Here is an 18,033-nt window from a genome sequence, read left to right on the forward strand (position 1 = left end):
TGTGTGTGTGTGTGTGTGTGTGTGTGTGTGTGTGTGTGTGTGTGTGTCTGTGTGTGTGTCTGTGTTCATGTACGGTTATTCGTGTCTCCTGATATTTATTGTCACAGGAGTGGTTCCATCAGGCCAAAGTTACCAGAACACAGCTTGCATTTGTCGTTGGGGAATAAGCACGTTCCTTAGACTGGTCTGCGGTGTGAAGACCAGAGTGGAGGACTCCCAGTGTCACCCACAGTGGGCCTTGTCTGTTTGAGTCAGAAGACGGATGGCGAGACCTCCACCCAGCCACCAAGCCAGGACTCTAGTCCTATTCTTATGGGACAGTGGGTGATACATTTAGAACATATCCCAGAGCCTGAGACTTGCAGACAGACAGATGACCTCTGCCCCCAACAGCCTCCTCACCTGGAAAGAGGACTCTGCTGACCATACCAGGGAACACCATTAGGAAAAGAGGGAGCACTTTCAGGTATGCGGCCATCAGGGAGCCTCCTTTGGCATGAGACAGGTTCTTGGCAGCCAGACTCCGCTGGACAATCACCTGGAACAAAGGGGAGGTAGTAGGAAGCTGAGGGCGGTTTGCTCCCTGGCGGTGGGTAGGGGTGATGGCATGGAGAGCTGGGTCTGTCTACACTGTTTATGAGACAGCATCTCTCCTCACCTTTATCCCTGGTCTGACTGGGGGGGGGGGAGCATGACTCCATCACTGTCCCCTCCATATCATACCCTGAGTTAGACCTTGTCAGTTACAGCTCCCTTTAGAATTAAGGTACCCTTTTGGCTACCATAGTTAGGTAAAAGCATGTACTGAAGATAGTCCTGTTAATCTCTTGTTGGTATAATGTTTTTTTCTTTTTAATGTATACACCTTACCCTTGTTCATTCAAATACTGATTTCTCCCCCACTCCACCCCTAACTCTCTGGTTTCAATCCGGATATTGCATTGTGATACTCATTCTAAGCATCCTGTCTCAACTCTTGTGTAAACAGGACAAAATAAAGCAGCTAGACACAATGTTGAGCAGGGAGGAGCCAGAGGACAGGAAAGAGGGGAGGAGCCAGAAAGCAGGAGATGAGTGGGAGGAGAAGGGGCGAGAGGAGAGCTAGGAGAACAGAGCTGGAGGAGAGATCTTGGAGGACGTGGAGCATGAACCAGACCTAAGATTTCACAAAAAGCAAGTATAATGTGGGAAATCTAAATGTTAGGAAACTGAGGGCTTGGAGGTTTAGGAGGGAGTAAATATTGCCCAGCATTGTGCTCTAGGTTAACTAAAAACCCAGTCTCTGTGTGGTGATTTGGTTATACAGCTCTTTAAGATTAACATCAAGCTTTACTAGAAGATAAACCAATAGTAAATATTAATAACCACATACAACAATCTCTCAATAGAACAGCTTCATATATAATATATGTATATACATATATACGTATATTATATATGTATACGTGTGTGTGTGTGTGTGTATACATATATTATATGTGTAAAGGAGGGCCTGGAGAGATGGCTTAGTAGTTAAGAGCACTGGCTGCTTTTTCGGCAGAACCATTCATTGTCAGTTCCTAGCATCCACATGATGGCTTCACAACCATCTCTAACTTCGGCCCCAGGGGATCTGACACCCTCTTCTCACTTCTTCAGGCACCAGGGACACACGAGGTGCACAGACACACATTCCAGCAAACATTCGTAGACATAAAATAAAAATAAGCAAATGTGTAGGAAGGCAAAGGAAAGAAGTACTCTACCGCATAGCCCCCGGCGGGATTGCTCGCTGTGGAGGGAACGTGAGCTGATGGGCTGCACCCTGGACATTAAGAGGCAGAGAGAGAAAGGGCTTCCAGCAGTGAGGGATGAGCCCTTCATTTGGCTCTGGCTGCACTATGCACTTGAGAGGTGGAGATACACAGCCTGGCTTCAAATCCTGTCTCCTCACTGCCTGGCTGTGTGACCCTGAGCACACAGTGTCACCTCTCTTCGCCTTAATATCCTCACTGACCAAATGGAGCCAGTACCAGAACAGTCTTGTAATTACAGCAGAAATATTTAGAATACTTAGAATAGTGTCTAACACGTGATAAATTCTCACTGATAATCATTGCCATAACTGGCCTCTAGCTTTCCAGGCAATGTGCATAAATTTAGGGCAAAAAAAAAAGATGCTACTTTGAGGCCTGTTTCTCTGAAGGAACCTATGAGACTGAACTCCATCAGACAGCTGCCAGGTTTCACAGGGTCAAGCATGGTGTTAAATACAAACTGCTTGCTGATGACATGACGGCAGAAATTGTGACAGAAACTGAGCCAGGGGACAAGTGTTGGGACTCAAGGGGTCCATCCACTATCAGTCTGTGACTTTCAAATTCTAAAACAGACAGAGATTGTAGCAACTGGATGGTTCTTTTTTATTTTTAAGTGTGTGTGTGTGTGTGTGTGTGTGTGTGTGTGTGTGTGTGTGTGTAGGCCAGTGGGTAACTTTGTTTATGTCACTCTTTGTCAGTCACGCTTTTCCACGCAACTCTATTTTAAATTTCATTTCCCTCACTCTTAGACTTCTTTTGCATCGCTGCACTTCTTAGAAAGTGACACCCTTTAATGTCTCACAGGAAATGCTTATTTGTCACTCCTCTGCCTCCCCCAGGAAGTAGCAGAGTAGCTCCTTGTCGGCTCCAGATTCCTAACTGCCCAGAGGCATGCCTGGGGTGTTTGTTGAACAAATGATGTGCGTTGCCAATCTTGAAATGAAATTTATCATCCCCTTTGTATAATTGAGCTTATGATTGGCTCTTCCCAGACATCAAGCCGTGTATGTTAAGATTCCCCCTTTGCAAAACTCAGTAGCTCCAGATTCATCACTGGCGTTTGTAAGGGTAAGAAGTAAAAGAGCTGGTAGAGTAGGAGAGTGAGCGGAAGGAACAGAGGACTTGGGGAAACAGAGGAAAGCACACAGCAAAGCCATACCACTGAAGTCAGCCACCCCAAGGACAGGGGGACCAGGGAGGCATTCGCCAGCTCATACCTGATCTGTACACCAGTACCAGAGAGACGGGATGGACATTCCAAACAGGATCCCAGGCCAGGGGAGGTCAGAGGTCAACGGATCTCGGAAGATGTGGAAGGCGTCTTCTCGGGGCAGCCCACAGCTGCTGTTCTCACTCCGGTTACTAGCCAGGGCTAAGAAATACTGTTCCTTCAGGCCTTCCATCCCACCAACAGCTGCAAAACCTAGGATGCAAAGGAATCTTAAGGTTTCTAGGAGCTCATGGAACCTGCAGCAAAGTGGAGACAGATGGTGACCTAGTTGGAGCAGAGCTACTGAGGAACAGCGTCCTCTTCAGGGTTCTTAACGTCTGTTCTTTTTCTCTTATGCCTTTGTAGCTACCATAAATTGCTTCTCAGAGTAATTTTTTTTATTAAATTTATTTATTTGGCCACAGTGACTTGTGTGTACGGGTGTATTCGTGTGTACATAGTGTCAAGGTTAGATCAGTGAGTAACTTGTGGAAGTCAGTGTTCTCCTGATTCTGTGAATTCCAGGGATCAAGTTCAGGCCATCAGACCTGGCAGGAAGAGCCTTTACCCAATGAATCATCTCACTAGCCCTGACTACTATCTCTAAATGCATAATATAAACCGTGGAGAACTAATAAAAAAATTTAGAAAGCAATCATCAAACTACAAAAACGTGTCTGTTCCATTAAACAATAGGTCCTGATGTTAAATGATAAAATAATGGACCTCAGAATGGTTTCGTTATGAGGCTGTGAACACAGAAAATGAAAACGGGTATTCATATAGCAGGGAACTGAGGAGATGGATCTGTGGGTAAAAATGCTTGCTTCACAGATGTGAAGACCTGAGTTTGAATCTCCAGTTCTCACGTAAGAGCTAGGCACCAAGGTGAACATCTGTAACCACACCATTGGGGTAGCAAAAGAAGATAAGATGGGCGGATCCCAAGGGCTTGTGGATCATCTAGTCGGATAATACATGAACTCCAGGTGCAGTGGGAGACCCCTCTGAAGGAGACCGAGGAAGACACCTGACATCAACTTCTGGCCTCCACATGTGTGCTTGTGAGCAAACACACCATAGACATGTGTGCAAACACCACACACACACACACACACACACACACACACACACACACAGGCATACACACAGGCATACACACAGGCAAAACACCCAACACATAAAAAGAAATTAAATTTTTTGAGAAGCAAGTGAACTTGATCAGATAGACCACAGCAGAAAGAACAGTTGCGTATAGAATTGAAACAGGAGTGGGATCAAGCTTCCTGAAGTTAACATGAATCATTTGGTGATTATTTCAGTACAGGCCAGAGGAAAGGCTGGGGCCTGGGATTCTGCCTGACTGCTGAAATGTGGGCCCTGACTTGGAGGATCAGGCTTGGGGCTGGGACTCCAAGCTCCAGGATGACACCGAGGTTGCTCGCTGTGGACCACATTCTTAGTAGCACTAGGGTAGGAACTACCAGGTTACCAAAAAAACACTTAGATAAAGGAGTTGTCCTTTTGAATTTTAGTCTTGATCTACTCAACCCCTTCCAGGTCATTAGGCAGCCAATCACATCAGTGTCTGTAAATAATAACCTTATCTCTTTGATTTCAATAGATGTATCTTCTACTTTATATGGCATCAAGTAATGAAAACATCCTTTTCATGTTTCTACTGGGACAGTAGATATCAAATGCTCTGGTTTCTTCTTTAGAAATTGGGCTATTAAGGTTTTCTGCTTTTAAATCAGATTTAATAAGTCATGCTCTGTACATGAGCAAGGTATGGTGGCTGTCTCTCAACTTGGCTGTTTCCTGACATCTGCTTGATTCCTGCTATAATGATACAAACTTCTCTTCCACAAGGCCCTACCCACAATGATAAACTGAAATCTCTGAAACTGTGAGAGATTTCCTCCCTGTTTCTAGGTTGTTCGTGTCAGGCATTCTGTTATATCCATGGGGAAACTAACACAGGCATTTTTAAAAACACTCTGGAAAAGTATACCTCATCACAACACATGCCCAAGGCATACGAAGCTGGAGGTTGCAAAAGAGCAATTGCTAAAAAACAATCTAAACTCAGCTCAACTTCTAAACAGATTGGCACCTCCACTAGTGACCTGGTCAGAGAGCTATGCTTGTATCCAAACATAAATTCAATTTACCCCAATCTCTACTGTCTCATATATTATGTCCAATGTTGAAGAAAATTATGAGGTGCCAAGAAAGAAAAATGACCTGCTATTATGAAACAAAGTGATAAAGGCAAACTGATATGTAACCCAGATGTTGCAATTGTCCAACATGAAATGAAAAAATAATCTTGATTAATAGGTTATAGGCTATAGTAGGAATGTGGACAATATTCATGCTAGATGGACAATTTCAGCAAAGAGATGCACAAGGAAAAAAGGAATGTGGCCGGGGTGTAGTTTAGTGGGAGAGTGTATGCTTAGTGAGATAAGGGGGGTGGGTTTGCTCCCCAATAACTGAAAAATGAAAGAGAAGGAAAAAAAAAGAGAGGAGAAGGAGGGAGGAAAAGAGAAGAAAATATGAAAGGTTGTAATAGATGGTAAGATAACAAATATCTCCTCGATCAACCCATCAGCAGACAACACAGCTGAAGAAGCCATTAGCAAGCTGGAAAATAGGCAAATAGAAATGACTCACACTGAAATACAAAAGAGGCCATGAGACTGCATGATGAAGGGGATCTGGTGACACTTGGAGTTCCAAGAGTAAGACACTAGCCAAGTGTGGTGGTCCATTTAATTCCAACCACTCAAGAGGCAGAGGCAGGAAGATCTGTGAGATGGAGGCCAGCATGGTTCACATGACAAGGTCCAGGACAGCCAGGAGAGACCCTCTCAAAAAAATAAAAATAAAATACAGACTGATGGGATGTGGAGGTGAAGAAGAGAGGTAGGGGGGCAAGAGGAGAGGTGAGAAATCATTATTCTCAAAACATGCCATTAATTCACAATTCCCCAAATCTCAGTCTCAATCAGGATAAACACAGCCCCCATTTACACCTGTCGTATTAGAAATGCTGAAAATGAAGGGTAAAGGACCCAGGCACAGTAGCTCAGAAGTTCAGCCTCAGCTACACCATGAGATAAAAAGCATAAGGGATTAAAAGTTAAACAATAAAAAAGTGAGGCAGAAACCTTCAAGGCAACCAAAGGAGGCGATGGGACTCAGGGTAAAAGGAGGAATAAAAGTGTGAATTGCAGACGTCCCCAGTGTGGTGCAGAAGGCAGTGGGGGCTCCTCTAACATACTGGGAAATCGAATCACAACCATGATTATTATATACAGTAAAGGCATTTTTCAAAAGTGATCAGTAAACAGGGATGTTTTCAGAGAGAGAGAGAATAGAAATTAAGAATTTTTTTTTCTTCACTAGGGTACATAAGATCACTCTGGCTAAAAGTTAGCAAGCGGCTTTCGTTGTTTGAGTCATGAAACAAATACATCACTCCGTGGGTATTTCTTCGAAATCTCATTTGAAAGTTGAAAGTCACATATGTGCAAAACACAAGCTTGATCCCTGCGCGATGCTAAAAGCAAAATTCCTCCAGTGCCTTTGGCACCCGCTCCTGGGCTTCTCCACAAATCTTACCAGTTTCACTGCCAATGGCAAGATGGTTTAGGTTTGAGGTCTGAAGCCACTTGGCTAGATTTGAGGTGTTTTTGTTTGTTTGTTTGTTTGTTTGTTTTACAATATTATGTCTCTTTATGTTGCCCTGGCTGACCTTGAACTCCTGGGTTCAAGCCGTGTTCAGCCTCTCAAATGCCTGGACTTCATGAATGCATCACCACAGCTGGCTGCCATCCTACCATATTAGCCATGTTGCTTAGCAGTTACTGCCTTGAGTTTTGAAATCTAAAAGACGTACAGGCTAGGGAGAAGGCTCAGGAGCTAAGGCACTTGTCGTACAAGTATGAGGACCAGAGCTTGGAGGCCTAGAACCCACGGATGAGCTAGTTGGGTATAATGCCAACACGTAGTAGGCAGAGACTGAATCTTTGTGGCAAACTGACTAGCATTGTAGAACTGGTGAGTTCACGTGGAGAGATGAAGACACAAGACACCCCTACACCCCCCCATAGATGCTTGCACCCAAGCAACTATGCATACAGCTGTGCAGAAGTCGCCACTTACTGTAGCCCATCAGGATGAAGGCCCCTATGAGCATGATTGCAGTCTGCAGAGCATCCGTGTAGATAACGGCAGCCAGGCCTCCTGTAAGGGCGGAGCACAGGTTAGGGTCAGGCACTCACACGGGAGGGAGGATTACTCTGGGCTGCAGGGAGCCTAGAAGGTGGAGAGCCCAGAGATGTCTTGGGATTGTGCCACGAACATTTCTCAGCATTGCTTTGCACCTCACCGGGTGCTCAACTTGACGTCGGCCTGGCCCTGTGATTTGCTGTGATCAAAAGAACAGGGTGGACACGCTTGCACGGGGCTCCACCCCTTCCCTCTAGGAGCCCCGGGACTTTGTTGCCCTGAGAACTTGCTTTGGAAAGCCCCGGGGAACTGTGGTACCGCACGCCTGGAATCTGAGAATGTGGAAGGTGGAGGCAGGCCAGGCAGGGTTACTGTGCCTCCTCATGACCAGGCCAGGGAACACAAGACCATGCCTCAAAACAAGGCAGCTGGAAGGAGCTCAGAGGCAGAGCGCTTGCCCAGCCTTGGGTTCGGTCCTCGGCCCCACTTAACTCAGTGGTGCGGAAGCTGCTCCCCACAGCCCAGCCAAACCACCCAGCACCTGAGGGAGGCCATCCGTTTCAGCCAGCTAGCTGCTCCAGCTGCCACGGAAGGATAGTTTCACAGAGCCGGGTGAGACCATCGAGCCAGCCTCCCAGGCACCGCATGGGATTATGGGATTAGCAGGCCATTGCGTAAGCCCCTCACTGTGCAGACGATTTGTTCCATGGCATGAGGGTTGCTTGTTACACAGCAGATTCTGTCACACAGGAAGTGGTGCTTGGACTACAGGCCTAACTCGGAATGTTTCCGTTTTTGTTTGTTTGTTTGTTTGTTTGTTTGTTTGTTTGTTTTAATTAAAACAAGTTTAGATTATCACAGCGAATATTAAGTTTCATTATGGAATATTCAAGTAAAAGTAGTTCTTAAGTCTCCTCTTCAGCCCTCATCGTCCCGGCCTCCTGTCACGTGTACCCTGTGGCCCTCCCCCTCTTTTCGGTGTCTCCTTTCCCCTTCATGAATGCCTTCATCCTTTGTCCTTCTCAAGAGCTGTGCTTTATTTTAAAACATTTTGCTACATTTACTGGTGTGCGCGTGCACACATATGCCACGATGCATGTATGGCGTTCGGATGACAGCTTGAGGGACTTGGTTCTCTGCTTCCGCCACATGGGGGCTGGGCCCTGACAGGTTTGCTGGTAAGCACCCTAACCCCCTGAGCCAGCTCTCTGGCCCAACACCTTTATTCTTAAGGTAGGAAAAAGACCGTGAGTTCTAGGTAATCAAGACAGCGCCTAGGCTTCTTGACACGGTATCGGTGGCCTAAGAGGTTCTCACTGAATCATCAGTCTCAACACGTGGACAGAGCAACGGTTTCAGCCTCCACCGGTGTCTCCCTCTGTAACGGGAGAGGAACGCCGACCTGTTTACCAGAGGGCAAATTGCTGTGAAATTAAGAAAAACATGTAGAAGGGTGTCTAGAATGTCCCCTTCCTGGTGGACAGTAATGGAGCCCTCTCTCAAGGGATGGGAGACCAGGTTTACAATCCCTGCGTAGTTCTCTGCTGTTCTCTCCAGTGAGCCAGGAGTCCCAAGAGGTCACCATTTGGTACCCCGTGTGAGCTCATCTTCTTTCCATACCAAGGCTTACTGAATATGGCACACTTACTGGGCACTGTGGGACAATTAAACGTTTTGTTTAATTGATCCCTGAATATCTGGTGAGCACCAGGCTCACCAAGTGGCATGCTCGTGCCCCCAGAGAACCTCCAGCCTCACAGAGGAGACAGACTCCTCCGTTCAAAGATGGACTGGCCAGAATTAGCTCACGCCTCTCCTCCTGCTCAGAGTGCATGGCTTCTGGTAGTCTTCTTTATCAGGGGTCTCTGTGTGTGTTCGGTTGTGTCCACTCCCTGATTAGAGCCACCGGTGGTGTTCTGTGACACTTGGAGCAAATTCCAGGCTCTTCCCCCACCCCCCTTTCCCTGCCTCTGGACATCTGGCTCTTTAGAGCCGCTGCAGTCATGCTCTGAGGAAACCCTTCTAATAGCACCCCCTGGTGGCCAGTGGACACAGGGCACGTTGTCGTTGCCGCTGGGGGATGTGTGTTTTCATCCCACAGGCTTTACAATTGTCCTTCCCTCTCCTTGGGATTCTCCACACTTCTCGTGTCATTTAAATTCAGTTGAAAGATCACCTTTGAGAGCCCTAGACTGAGTATTCAATGTTTTTTTTTTTAAAGCTTTCCCTTCATTGCTCCCTAGCTCCTTAGTCACCTATGATAGCATTTATCAAGTTTAATTGCCGATTGATTTCCTTGTTCATGATTTGTTTTCTCATGGCTACTAGAATATAAGTGGTGTTTGTGTGAGAGAGAGAATGAGAGAGAGACAGAGACAGCAAAAATTGGGGGGGTTGTTAATTTTAGTGGTTTTCTTTTAATGGTGGTGGAGTGTTCTTAAGAGACAAGATTTTAGCTGAGCAGGGGTGGCACACGCCTTTAATCCCAGTACTCAGAGAGGCAGAGGCAAAGGCAGAGGCAGGCAGATCGATGAATTCTAGGCCAACCTGGTCTATAAAGCCAGTCCAGGACAGCCAAGACTACAAAGAAACCACCATGCCTTGAAAAAAAAACAAAAACAAACAAACAAAGGACAGGATCTCTCTGTATAGCCCAGACTGGCCTTGAACTCAACATTCTCCTGACTCAGGCTCCCAAGTTCTGGGATTATAGACAGGAGCCAACACACCCAGCCTTACAGTAGAGACTTTTGTTTTACTGGCTCATTTCCATACCCAGTTTTCTATGGTGCATGGCACGTAGGAGGTGATCGACACACATGAATATGGGTGTGTGCACATCCTTTTGTGGAAGTACTTATGCCCAGAAGAGGCAGAGAAGGGCAAAGCCAGAGTAGATAAACAGGTGACTACTCCAGAAACAGCTACTTGAGAGCCTGCTAAGTGCCAGGCACTTTCTTGAACACGAATCTAAGAGAGAAAAAAAGATACAGCTACCTAAACCTCGGTTCCAAAATTAGATTTTCATTGCCCAACTTTGTATCATACATTTGGACTCATATGCTTGACACCTAGTATTTCTCAACTATTCCTTCTGGAATACAGGAATAGGAAAACATTGTGGAGCTGTGGGAAGATTTGTTTGTTGAAACAGGGTCTCACTACATAGCCCAGATTAGCCTTAAACCCAGGATCCTCCTGCCTCAGCCTCCTGCATGTTGGAGCGATGGGTGTGAACCACCTTATCTGGTTTATTTAAAGTGAATTTAAATGTTGCCTTTTCTTATTAAGTAGCCCTCTCAACTTTAGGCAATGGTTTTTAAAAATCCGATCGCTCAGAATAGAGATTTGGTGAGTAAATGTCCTTAGCATATTGGAACACCAGAAGGTGTGTCAGGATACACTGGGTGGCCCCACAGCCCTATCCACCCGCTCTCTGAGCATCGCCCGTGCCCCATGATACCTGCGACAGTGTACAGAGCCGTGATTGCCAGCAGCCCCACTATGGCCAGGTACAGATCCAGGTGCAGGGACTGCTGAATGAAGATGGCACCTGCGTACATGTCCACCTGTGGGATGAGAAGTCGATGAGTGAATGGATGGGTGGATGGGCTAGGGAGTGGGTTGGGTGGATGGAGGAGGAGTGTGTGGATGGGTGGAGGGAGGGAGTGTGTGGATGGATAGATGGGCCAGGGAATGGATGGAGGAGGGACTGGGAGGATGGATAGAGGAGGAGCTGAATGTGTGGATCCATGAAAGGGTGGGTGGGTGGATGGATGGATAAGACAGGTGGATGCATGGACCAGGGAGTGGATAAGTGGATTGAGGAAGGAGTGAATGGATGATGGGCATTCACAGCAATCATGACCGGGCTCTCTCCCAGGCTCTAATACAGCTCTAATACAGACAGAAGAGCTACACACACACATATATATATGTGTGTGTGTGTGTAGCTCACATATATATATATTTTTTTTTCATCCACCTCATCCTAAATTGAAGGGCTCAAAATAAAGCCTTGTGGGCAGTTAAGTTTGAGAACCCCTGCTCTGAGAACACTCTGGCTGCAACCTCATGGCCTTCCTGCTTCTGCCCTCCTCTGCCCTGCGACCTTCGTGTCCCACCCAGGACGATATAATTCTTCACTCCATTAAAGCTCTTGCATGCCTCTCATGCCTTCCGAGATAGGGCTGGGCAAGTGAAAGGGCCTGTACACCAGGCCCTTCAAAGTTGGCAAGCTGTTCACCTCATATTCTCATATTCTTCATTCGCTCTGTATTTCAGGGGCTCTGGGTTTTCAGAAATGTTTCATCTCTCAACATATCATGTTTTCATGCATCTTCCGCCTTTAGCTTGTGTCGGTCCAGCCATCTAGAATGGCAACACCCCTCTTTCCAACACGTGGATTCCTCCTAAGGTGATACTCACCATGCGCCGGACTGTAAGTAAGCATCCTAGCAAGAACACCTTGAGTCTGCAGCTAGGACACAGTCAGTCGCTGCTGTTTGTGCTGAATGGAACTTCTTCCACCCCTGCTCCACGTGGGACAAGAGCAGCACCACCCCGGGAGGTGACATCTTGAGCCAATCCTGCTTAACAGCCCGTGCCTGGAGGTTACAGTGCATCTAGTGTTTACCACCTTCCTGGAAATCAGCCCATCCAAAGGTCAGGGCAAAGCAGGCCCAGGCAGTCCTCAGTTCATCTGATTAAGATCTGACCACTCTCTCATTTCTGGAGGAAGGTCACAGGGCAGGGGAGGGCAGGTGGTTCTTGGATCTCCGTTCACGCCGAGATGTCACCAAACAAGCTTTGGCAGAAATTGAGAGGGATTCCTTGCTTCTGCCTGTTATTTCTGCACACTTCTTGTGCCTCCTTCCCTTGACTCCCCTCTAACATCAAACCTGCCCCAGAGGAGGAAAAGCAGATGGGAAGGAAACTTCTCGCTAGGCACTGTGGCTAGCGTCTCGCCATGCTGTAGGAGCATGGCTAGGCCCCAGGTCTAGCTTACCGAGATCTTGGTGAAGATGTAGATGAACAGGTAGAGCACAGCCAGGGTGATGGAGATCCTGCTGCCCCCAAAGCGTCTCCTCAGGTATTCTGGCATCGTGGTCACCTGGGGGTGAAACAGCTTATGGCACCCAGCTGACTGCTGGCATTTGCCTGTTCAGCCTGCCCACTGGCCCTGCCCACCTCCTCTCTCCCCACCAAACCCAGAAGCACAGAGCATCTTTCTGGGCTGAGGGGCGGACTGTGGAGGCATTGAGTCTAGACAGGGCTGTGCACCTAACTATTGTTGTTGGTGGTGTGTGTGTGTGATGAGTGCATTCCATAGCACACAAAGAAATCAGAGAAGCTGACTCTCATTCTACCTTGTGGGTCTGGGGCTCAAACTCAGGTTTTCAGACTTGGCAAACAGGTACCTTTCCTGGCTGAGCCACCTCGCCACCCAGACTACTGTGTTTCTGAATGCAGCTTAGCTGCAGGCTGGATTTCTTTAAGTTATTTTTTTTTCTATTTAAGTGAACTTACCTTTTTACTTAAATAACTTTATTAAAAATACACTTTAAAAAAACAGTGCTGGGAATTGAATTCTGGGCCTCTTGCACGCTGGATTAAGTGTGTTCTGCCTCTGAACTATACTCCAACTCTTGGAAATGAAACTTTAACTTACTACCATAAGTAGAAAACCGGTCCCACATTTAAGGAAGCCGGGAAAAATTAATACAGGAGCAACAGAGCAATATAGTTATTATCTGTTCTCTTTTACCAGCTTCCTGTTGCTGAGAGCTGCTCACAGGGCCAGAGACAAGCCATCCATGAGCAGATGGGTGACACTAACTGGACACATAAGGGTTTTAGGAGAAGTAGAGACCATGATAGCACACAGTTGTAAGGGACACACTGGGGCAAACCAGGGTGGGTATCATAACATGTTGATTATAAATATGAAACTGTCAAAGAATAAAACATTGCTGAAGCGCTAAGGGCAGACAAGCTGCACACAAGACTTTGCCCTCCGTCCCCTGATAAAATGAGCGCACCTCACACTGTACCACATAAACATGCACCGTGATGGCATGTCAGTTAAGGACAAAATAAAACTCACTTCGAAAATTAAGGGGAAAAAAATTCACCAAGCAAAACGGCCTATGCTTATAATCCCAGCATTCAGGAGGCTGAGGCTGGAGAATTGAGAGTGTAAGGTTATACAGTAAGATCCTGTTGGGGAAAAAAAGAAAGAAAGAAAGAAAGAGAGAGAGAGAGAGAGAGAGAGAGAGAAAGAGAGAAAGAAAGAAAGAAAGAAAGAAAGAAAGAAAGAAAGAAAGAAAGAAAGAAAGAAAGAAAGAAAAAGAAAAGAAAGTCCCTGAAAGGCAATGGAGAGAGATATTTTACTAGGGTCAATAAAGCTTTGTTATCCATCGCTTCTCTTCAAAAGGCAATTTGGGGTGTTGTCTCTCATGGGTGTCCTGCCTGAGTCCTCTCGTTTGCTGCAAGGTAAGCTCAGCAGGAAATTTCCAGAAGTATCTTCTACTGAGCTCTGACACTGTCAGGAGTGATGCAAGGAGAGGTTGAGGCGAGCCGTGTACTGTGAGACTTGAGACCTAATCGGAAAGTACAATGGGTGCTCCAGTCTGCTCAGATAACTGTGCCAAAAAAAGATACTCTGCTCAACTGCTATCTCATCTGCAAATGTCAGACAACCGCCAGCCGGGCTTGGTTCCTGACCTAGACTCTTCTCATTGGCTGCCGGCTTTGACTACTGTTGGACCCTGGAGTCAATCGAGGACAACTGCAGCTTCTGCCTACAGAAAGTTTCTAGTTATTAAAAGACAGGATAGGAGGATAAAAGGAGAGGAGGAGGAGGAAAAAGAGGAGGAAGAAGAGGAAGAGGAGGATGGAGAGGACAAAGGAAAGTTTGAATCAAACCGCAGCTGGACTCAGCGAGGAAGGCCCAGGGGACCATCCAGGAACCATCCCTCTTGTTGGGTGCTAACTGGATGGGCAGAAGAAATAAACGCAGCAGCAAGACGTGGTAGCACACAGCCATCATCCTGGCAGGGAGATTACAAATTCAGGGTCAGCTTGGGCCACATACGGAGACGGCCCCCAAAGCTAACCAAAACAAGATAAATTGAACAAAAGACAGCCACCCTTAGAGATTTCCACTCTAGCTCCACATTATGTCACACACACACTTTTTCTCTCTTGATGGTGGAGGCTTTGAAGGGAACCCCAGAAACTGTATCCTCTCTCTAGATCAGATCCAGTCTGCCTTTCACCCATGCCCATGGGAACCCCTCACTACTCCCTTGAATCAACGCTGCCTGGTTGTAACCCTTCATGAAGCTTAATGCATGGCTCTTCGCTTGGAAATGAGAGAAGAGCATTGTGGTTACTCGGTGGATTCTTGAAGGCTATGGCTCAATCTCCATGTTCATAAGCAAAGCCAGTCTCTAAAGATGGGGAATGTTTGATGTTGTCCTCTCCCATGGTAACTAGACAGCGACATCCAAGGGCTGGAAATGCGCGAAGTCTGTGAAGTACACTGACGTCTAAGGGTGGGAGAGGAGGGTGCCCAGCCTATACCTGCTGTGCTAGTAAGAGGGCCAGAGTTTGATCCCAAGCAAAAAGCCATGTAAAAAGCCCGTGCGGCAGCACACTTAGAAACCTCAGTGCTGAGGAGGCAGAGACATGAGGATCCTAGTCAGTCAGCCTAGTCGGCTTGGTAAGCCTCAGGTCCCAGTGACAATTCCTCTCCTTAAAAAATAAGGTGTTGGTTCCTGAAAAACAGTGCCCAAGGCTGACCTCTGGCCTGGTCGTGAATGTCCAGAAGCATGCATGTACGCCCACACACATACATGCACACACAAATAACAACTAATGTAATAATAAAATAATTCTTAGTGGATAACAGCAAATGGGAAGTTTTCAAAGACAGCACACAGAAAAATATCTTTATGACCTCGGAGTAGGTAAAGATTTTGGTTATTATTATTACTTGAGAGAAGGTCTTACTCTAGGGCCCAGGCTGGTCTCAAACTCATGGCAATCCTTCTGTCACAGCCTCCTGAATGCTAATATAACAGGCATGCACCAGCAAACCTAACTAGAAAATGACATTTTTACACAAGACATTGAAAGAAAAGGGACTTCCTGATCAATGAGAAAAAGGGACTATGGTAAAACTGAAATGTGCTTATGGAGAAACTCCAGTAATTCAGTGAATGCTTAGGGGAAACTTAATGACAGAATGCCCCCCTGGCCTGTGCAAGGCCAGGCTCCACCCTTGGTTTCACACAAATACACACACACAGACATCCACACACTCATATCACAGGATTTTAACATGATGCAATGATATTATAACATGGCAAGGATATTAAACACTGGGCAACTTGGCTGTTAAACACTGCGGGGGTGCGGGGGTAGGGAGTGGAGAGTGGAACTGCTCTGGGAGAAACTGTTCTTGGCAGCGTCATGTGGACCTAAGTAAGATAAGCCTGGCGGCCCCACTCACGGAAGGTTCTCCCCCTCGGCATGTATTCCTGGGCATCAAGACTTGTAGAAGCCAGGAGTAGAGGAACCTATCTGCAATCCCAGTACTCAGGAGCCAAGGCAGGAGGATTTGGGGTGGGGGGTGGGGGTGAGCCTGAGCAAGGCCCTGTCTCAAAATAACATGTAAGAAAGCATCACTAGCCGCTCTGTCCCTCACAGCGCAGGGGAACAAACTGCAAGCCCACAGGTGACAGAGAGGTTAGCTGCGGGATCTGGACTTGCTCTGTGTAACCCTACAGCACAGTGGATTCTCGTCTCGCCTCACTGTGAAGCTAGGGTAGCCAGGCACACACATCCCAATTCGAGGCACACACAGCCTGAAGGAGTTAGAGCAACGGCATTGCACTCCATGGCACAGGGGTTTCATTCTAAGTGTGACGCTAAGCCAGGAAATGAGCGATCAGGACTAAAGGGAGAGAAAGCATCTAGAAGAGGTTTATGTCCGGACGTGGGTGTTCATTTCACAACAGTTTGCCGAGCGGCACGTTTGTGCTTTACGGCTTTGCTGTATGTTCACTATGTGCTGCCATGCCTGCCTTTACTTCCCAATAAAAGCACAGAGAGTGATGGTCCGTGTTCTCAGTACTGTGGCTCTTTGCCAGCACGGGCTCACTCTCTCCTCTGCACACTTGGAAGGCGTCACCCAAAGGAGGTCTTTTTAAAAACCCAGGAGTTTTATTTTCCCTATTTTATCATGCTGGGCATGGAAGCCAGGGCCTCGTGTGTCTGGGCTAGCAGGGAACCATTGGCCTCCGCACCAAAGCCCCAGTTTCATCTTGTTATAAGAAAGTAGGAGTGGTATACAGCTCTGTTCACACTGTCCCTTTTCCTGGCTTTACGCACCATGGCGAGGACGGCCCCTCTTCCTTGGAAGGCACTGTGGCCATTGCTAATCTCTGCTGTGAACAGTTATCTCAGATCTCTGTGACCTTTCTCAACCGCACTCCACTCCCCATAGCTAACCCCAGTAGGTGACAGCGTTTTGTACTTGTCAGAGGAAATCGGATCCGATGTCTGAGAAAACCCGTCAATCCCACTTCAGCCCTGACGAACAGCCTGTGTCTCACCATCCTTCTCCTTCCCTGTCTGATCAGATAAAACCTACTGCTCAGTAGCGGGTGAAGACGCTTGCAGGCCAAATCAGACACAAGCTCAACCCCCAGAACCCTCTGTGTACCCACACTTATGCACACACACACACACACACACACACACACACACATCACTGTGTTGGGGTACCTGAGATATTTTGTGTATGCACTCCATTTTCCCTATTTTACACGAGTTCGCGAGCGGGCCCAGGACGCCTGCTCATCTAAGCTTCCTTTACACTCTTGGCAGACTCTCCCCAAGGGAGTCCCTCCGTCCCCGCGCCACCACTTTTTAACTCTGCGTAATTTCTAATCCCCAGACTCCTTCTCCTTTGTCTATTTTTAAATTTACACATTACGAAGTTAAAGTCGGTTGAAAGCCTTTGCAAGCTGCTTTCTGCCACATCTAGGCTAGGGGTGTGGTTCAGTGGTAGCAGTTCTGGATTCCATCCTTAGAAGACACACACACACACACACACACAAACCTACATGGATATCTGGTCTGCGCACCACTATGCTGACACGCCATCTCATTCAGAAAAAGCTCAACCACTGTGTCACATACATGCACACAGATATGTATGTGTGCGGGTGTTTTAGCTAAAAGCAACGTGTTATGGCTTAAGCATATAAGGGATCGAAAGGTTTATCTTTGGGTCCTGACATTAAAAAGATGTTTTGGGGGCCAGCCTCTCAGTACCCCGTCCAGTCCGTGGATATTGGGTACCAGTCAGGACTGCAAGGGATGGGGTTCCCTTACTCACCTGCACGGCAGCTGTTCCTAGTGCCAGGAGACTTAGTGGCTGTCTGATGGCTGTCCACGAGTGGGAGGGGACGCGGGCTGGCCTCCCCCAGGGTATTCCCACGCCCACCTCCCGCTTCACACTCACCTGGCCGGCAATGTAGATGGGAAGGAAGATCCAGGCCAGCATCAGCACAGAAAACAAGCCCTGTCCAACAAGCACAGTCAGAGAGGCTCTGCCCACGTGACGGAGTCACTCCCCTGAGCCTTGAGTCAGTCTGATGGCACTCCACCCCCGATTTAGCCTCTTCCTTGCTGAGCGTTTGCTTTCCCTGGCCTTTATATGTCCGTTTTTTAAATGACTAACAGCATAGGGAAGAGCGCCTGAAGCCTCAG

General features: G+C 47.2%; 1 protein-coding gene across 4 annotated transcripts in view; it reads right to left on the reverse strand.

Annotated features, from left to right (window-relative positions):
- Slc5a11 (solute carrier family 5 member 11) overlaps nucleotides 1–18,033 on the reverse strand; it is a 47,470-nt gene that overhangs the window by 11,692 nt on the left and 17,745 nt on the right. For all 4 annotated transcript variants that reach the window (XM_055627587.1, XM_055627588.1, XM_055627590.1 and 1 more), the window contains 6 exons: nucleotides 17,786–17,845; nucleotides 12,257–12,361; nucleotides 10,712–10,817; nucleotides 7,183–7,263; nucleotides 3,017–3,222; nucleotides 403–538 (listed from right to left, as the gene is read on the reverse strand). In XM_055627587.1, coding sequence (XP_055483562.1) covers nucleotides 403–538; nucleotides 3,017–3,222; nucleotides 7,183–7,263; nucleotides 10,712–10,817; nucleotides 12,257–12,361; nucleotides 17,786–17,845 — 694 coding nt within the window. The remainder of the gene's footprint in view (nucleotides 1–402; nucleotides 539–3,016; nucleotides 3,223–7,182; nucleotides 7,264–10,711; nucleotides 10,818–12,256; nucleotides 12,362–17,785; nucleotides 17,846–18,033) is intronic.

This window comes from Psammomys obesus, unplaced genomic scaffold, assembly GCF_907164565.1.
Source record: "Psammomys obesus unplaced genomic scaffold, mPsaObe1.curated_primary_1811, whole genome shotgun sequence".
Classification (NCBI taxonomy): Eukaryota; Metazoa; Chordata; class Mammalia; order Rodentia; family Muridae; genus Psammomys; species Psammomys obesus.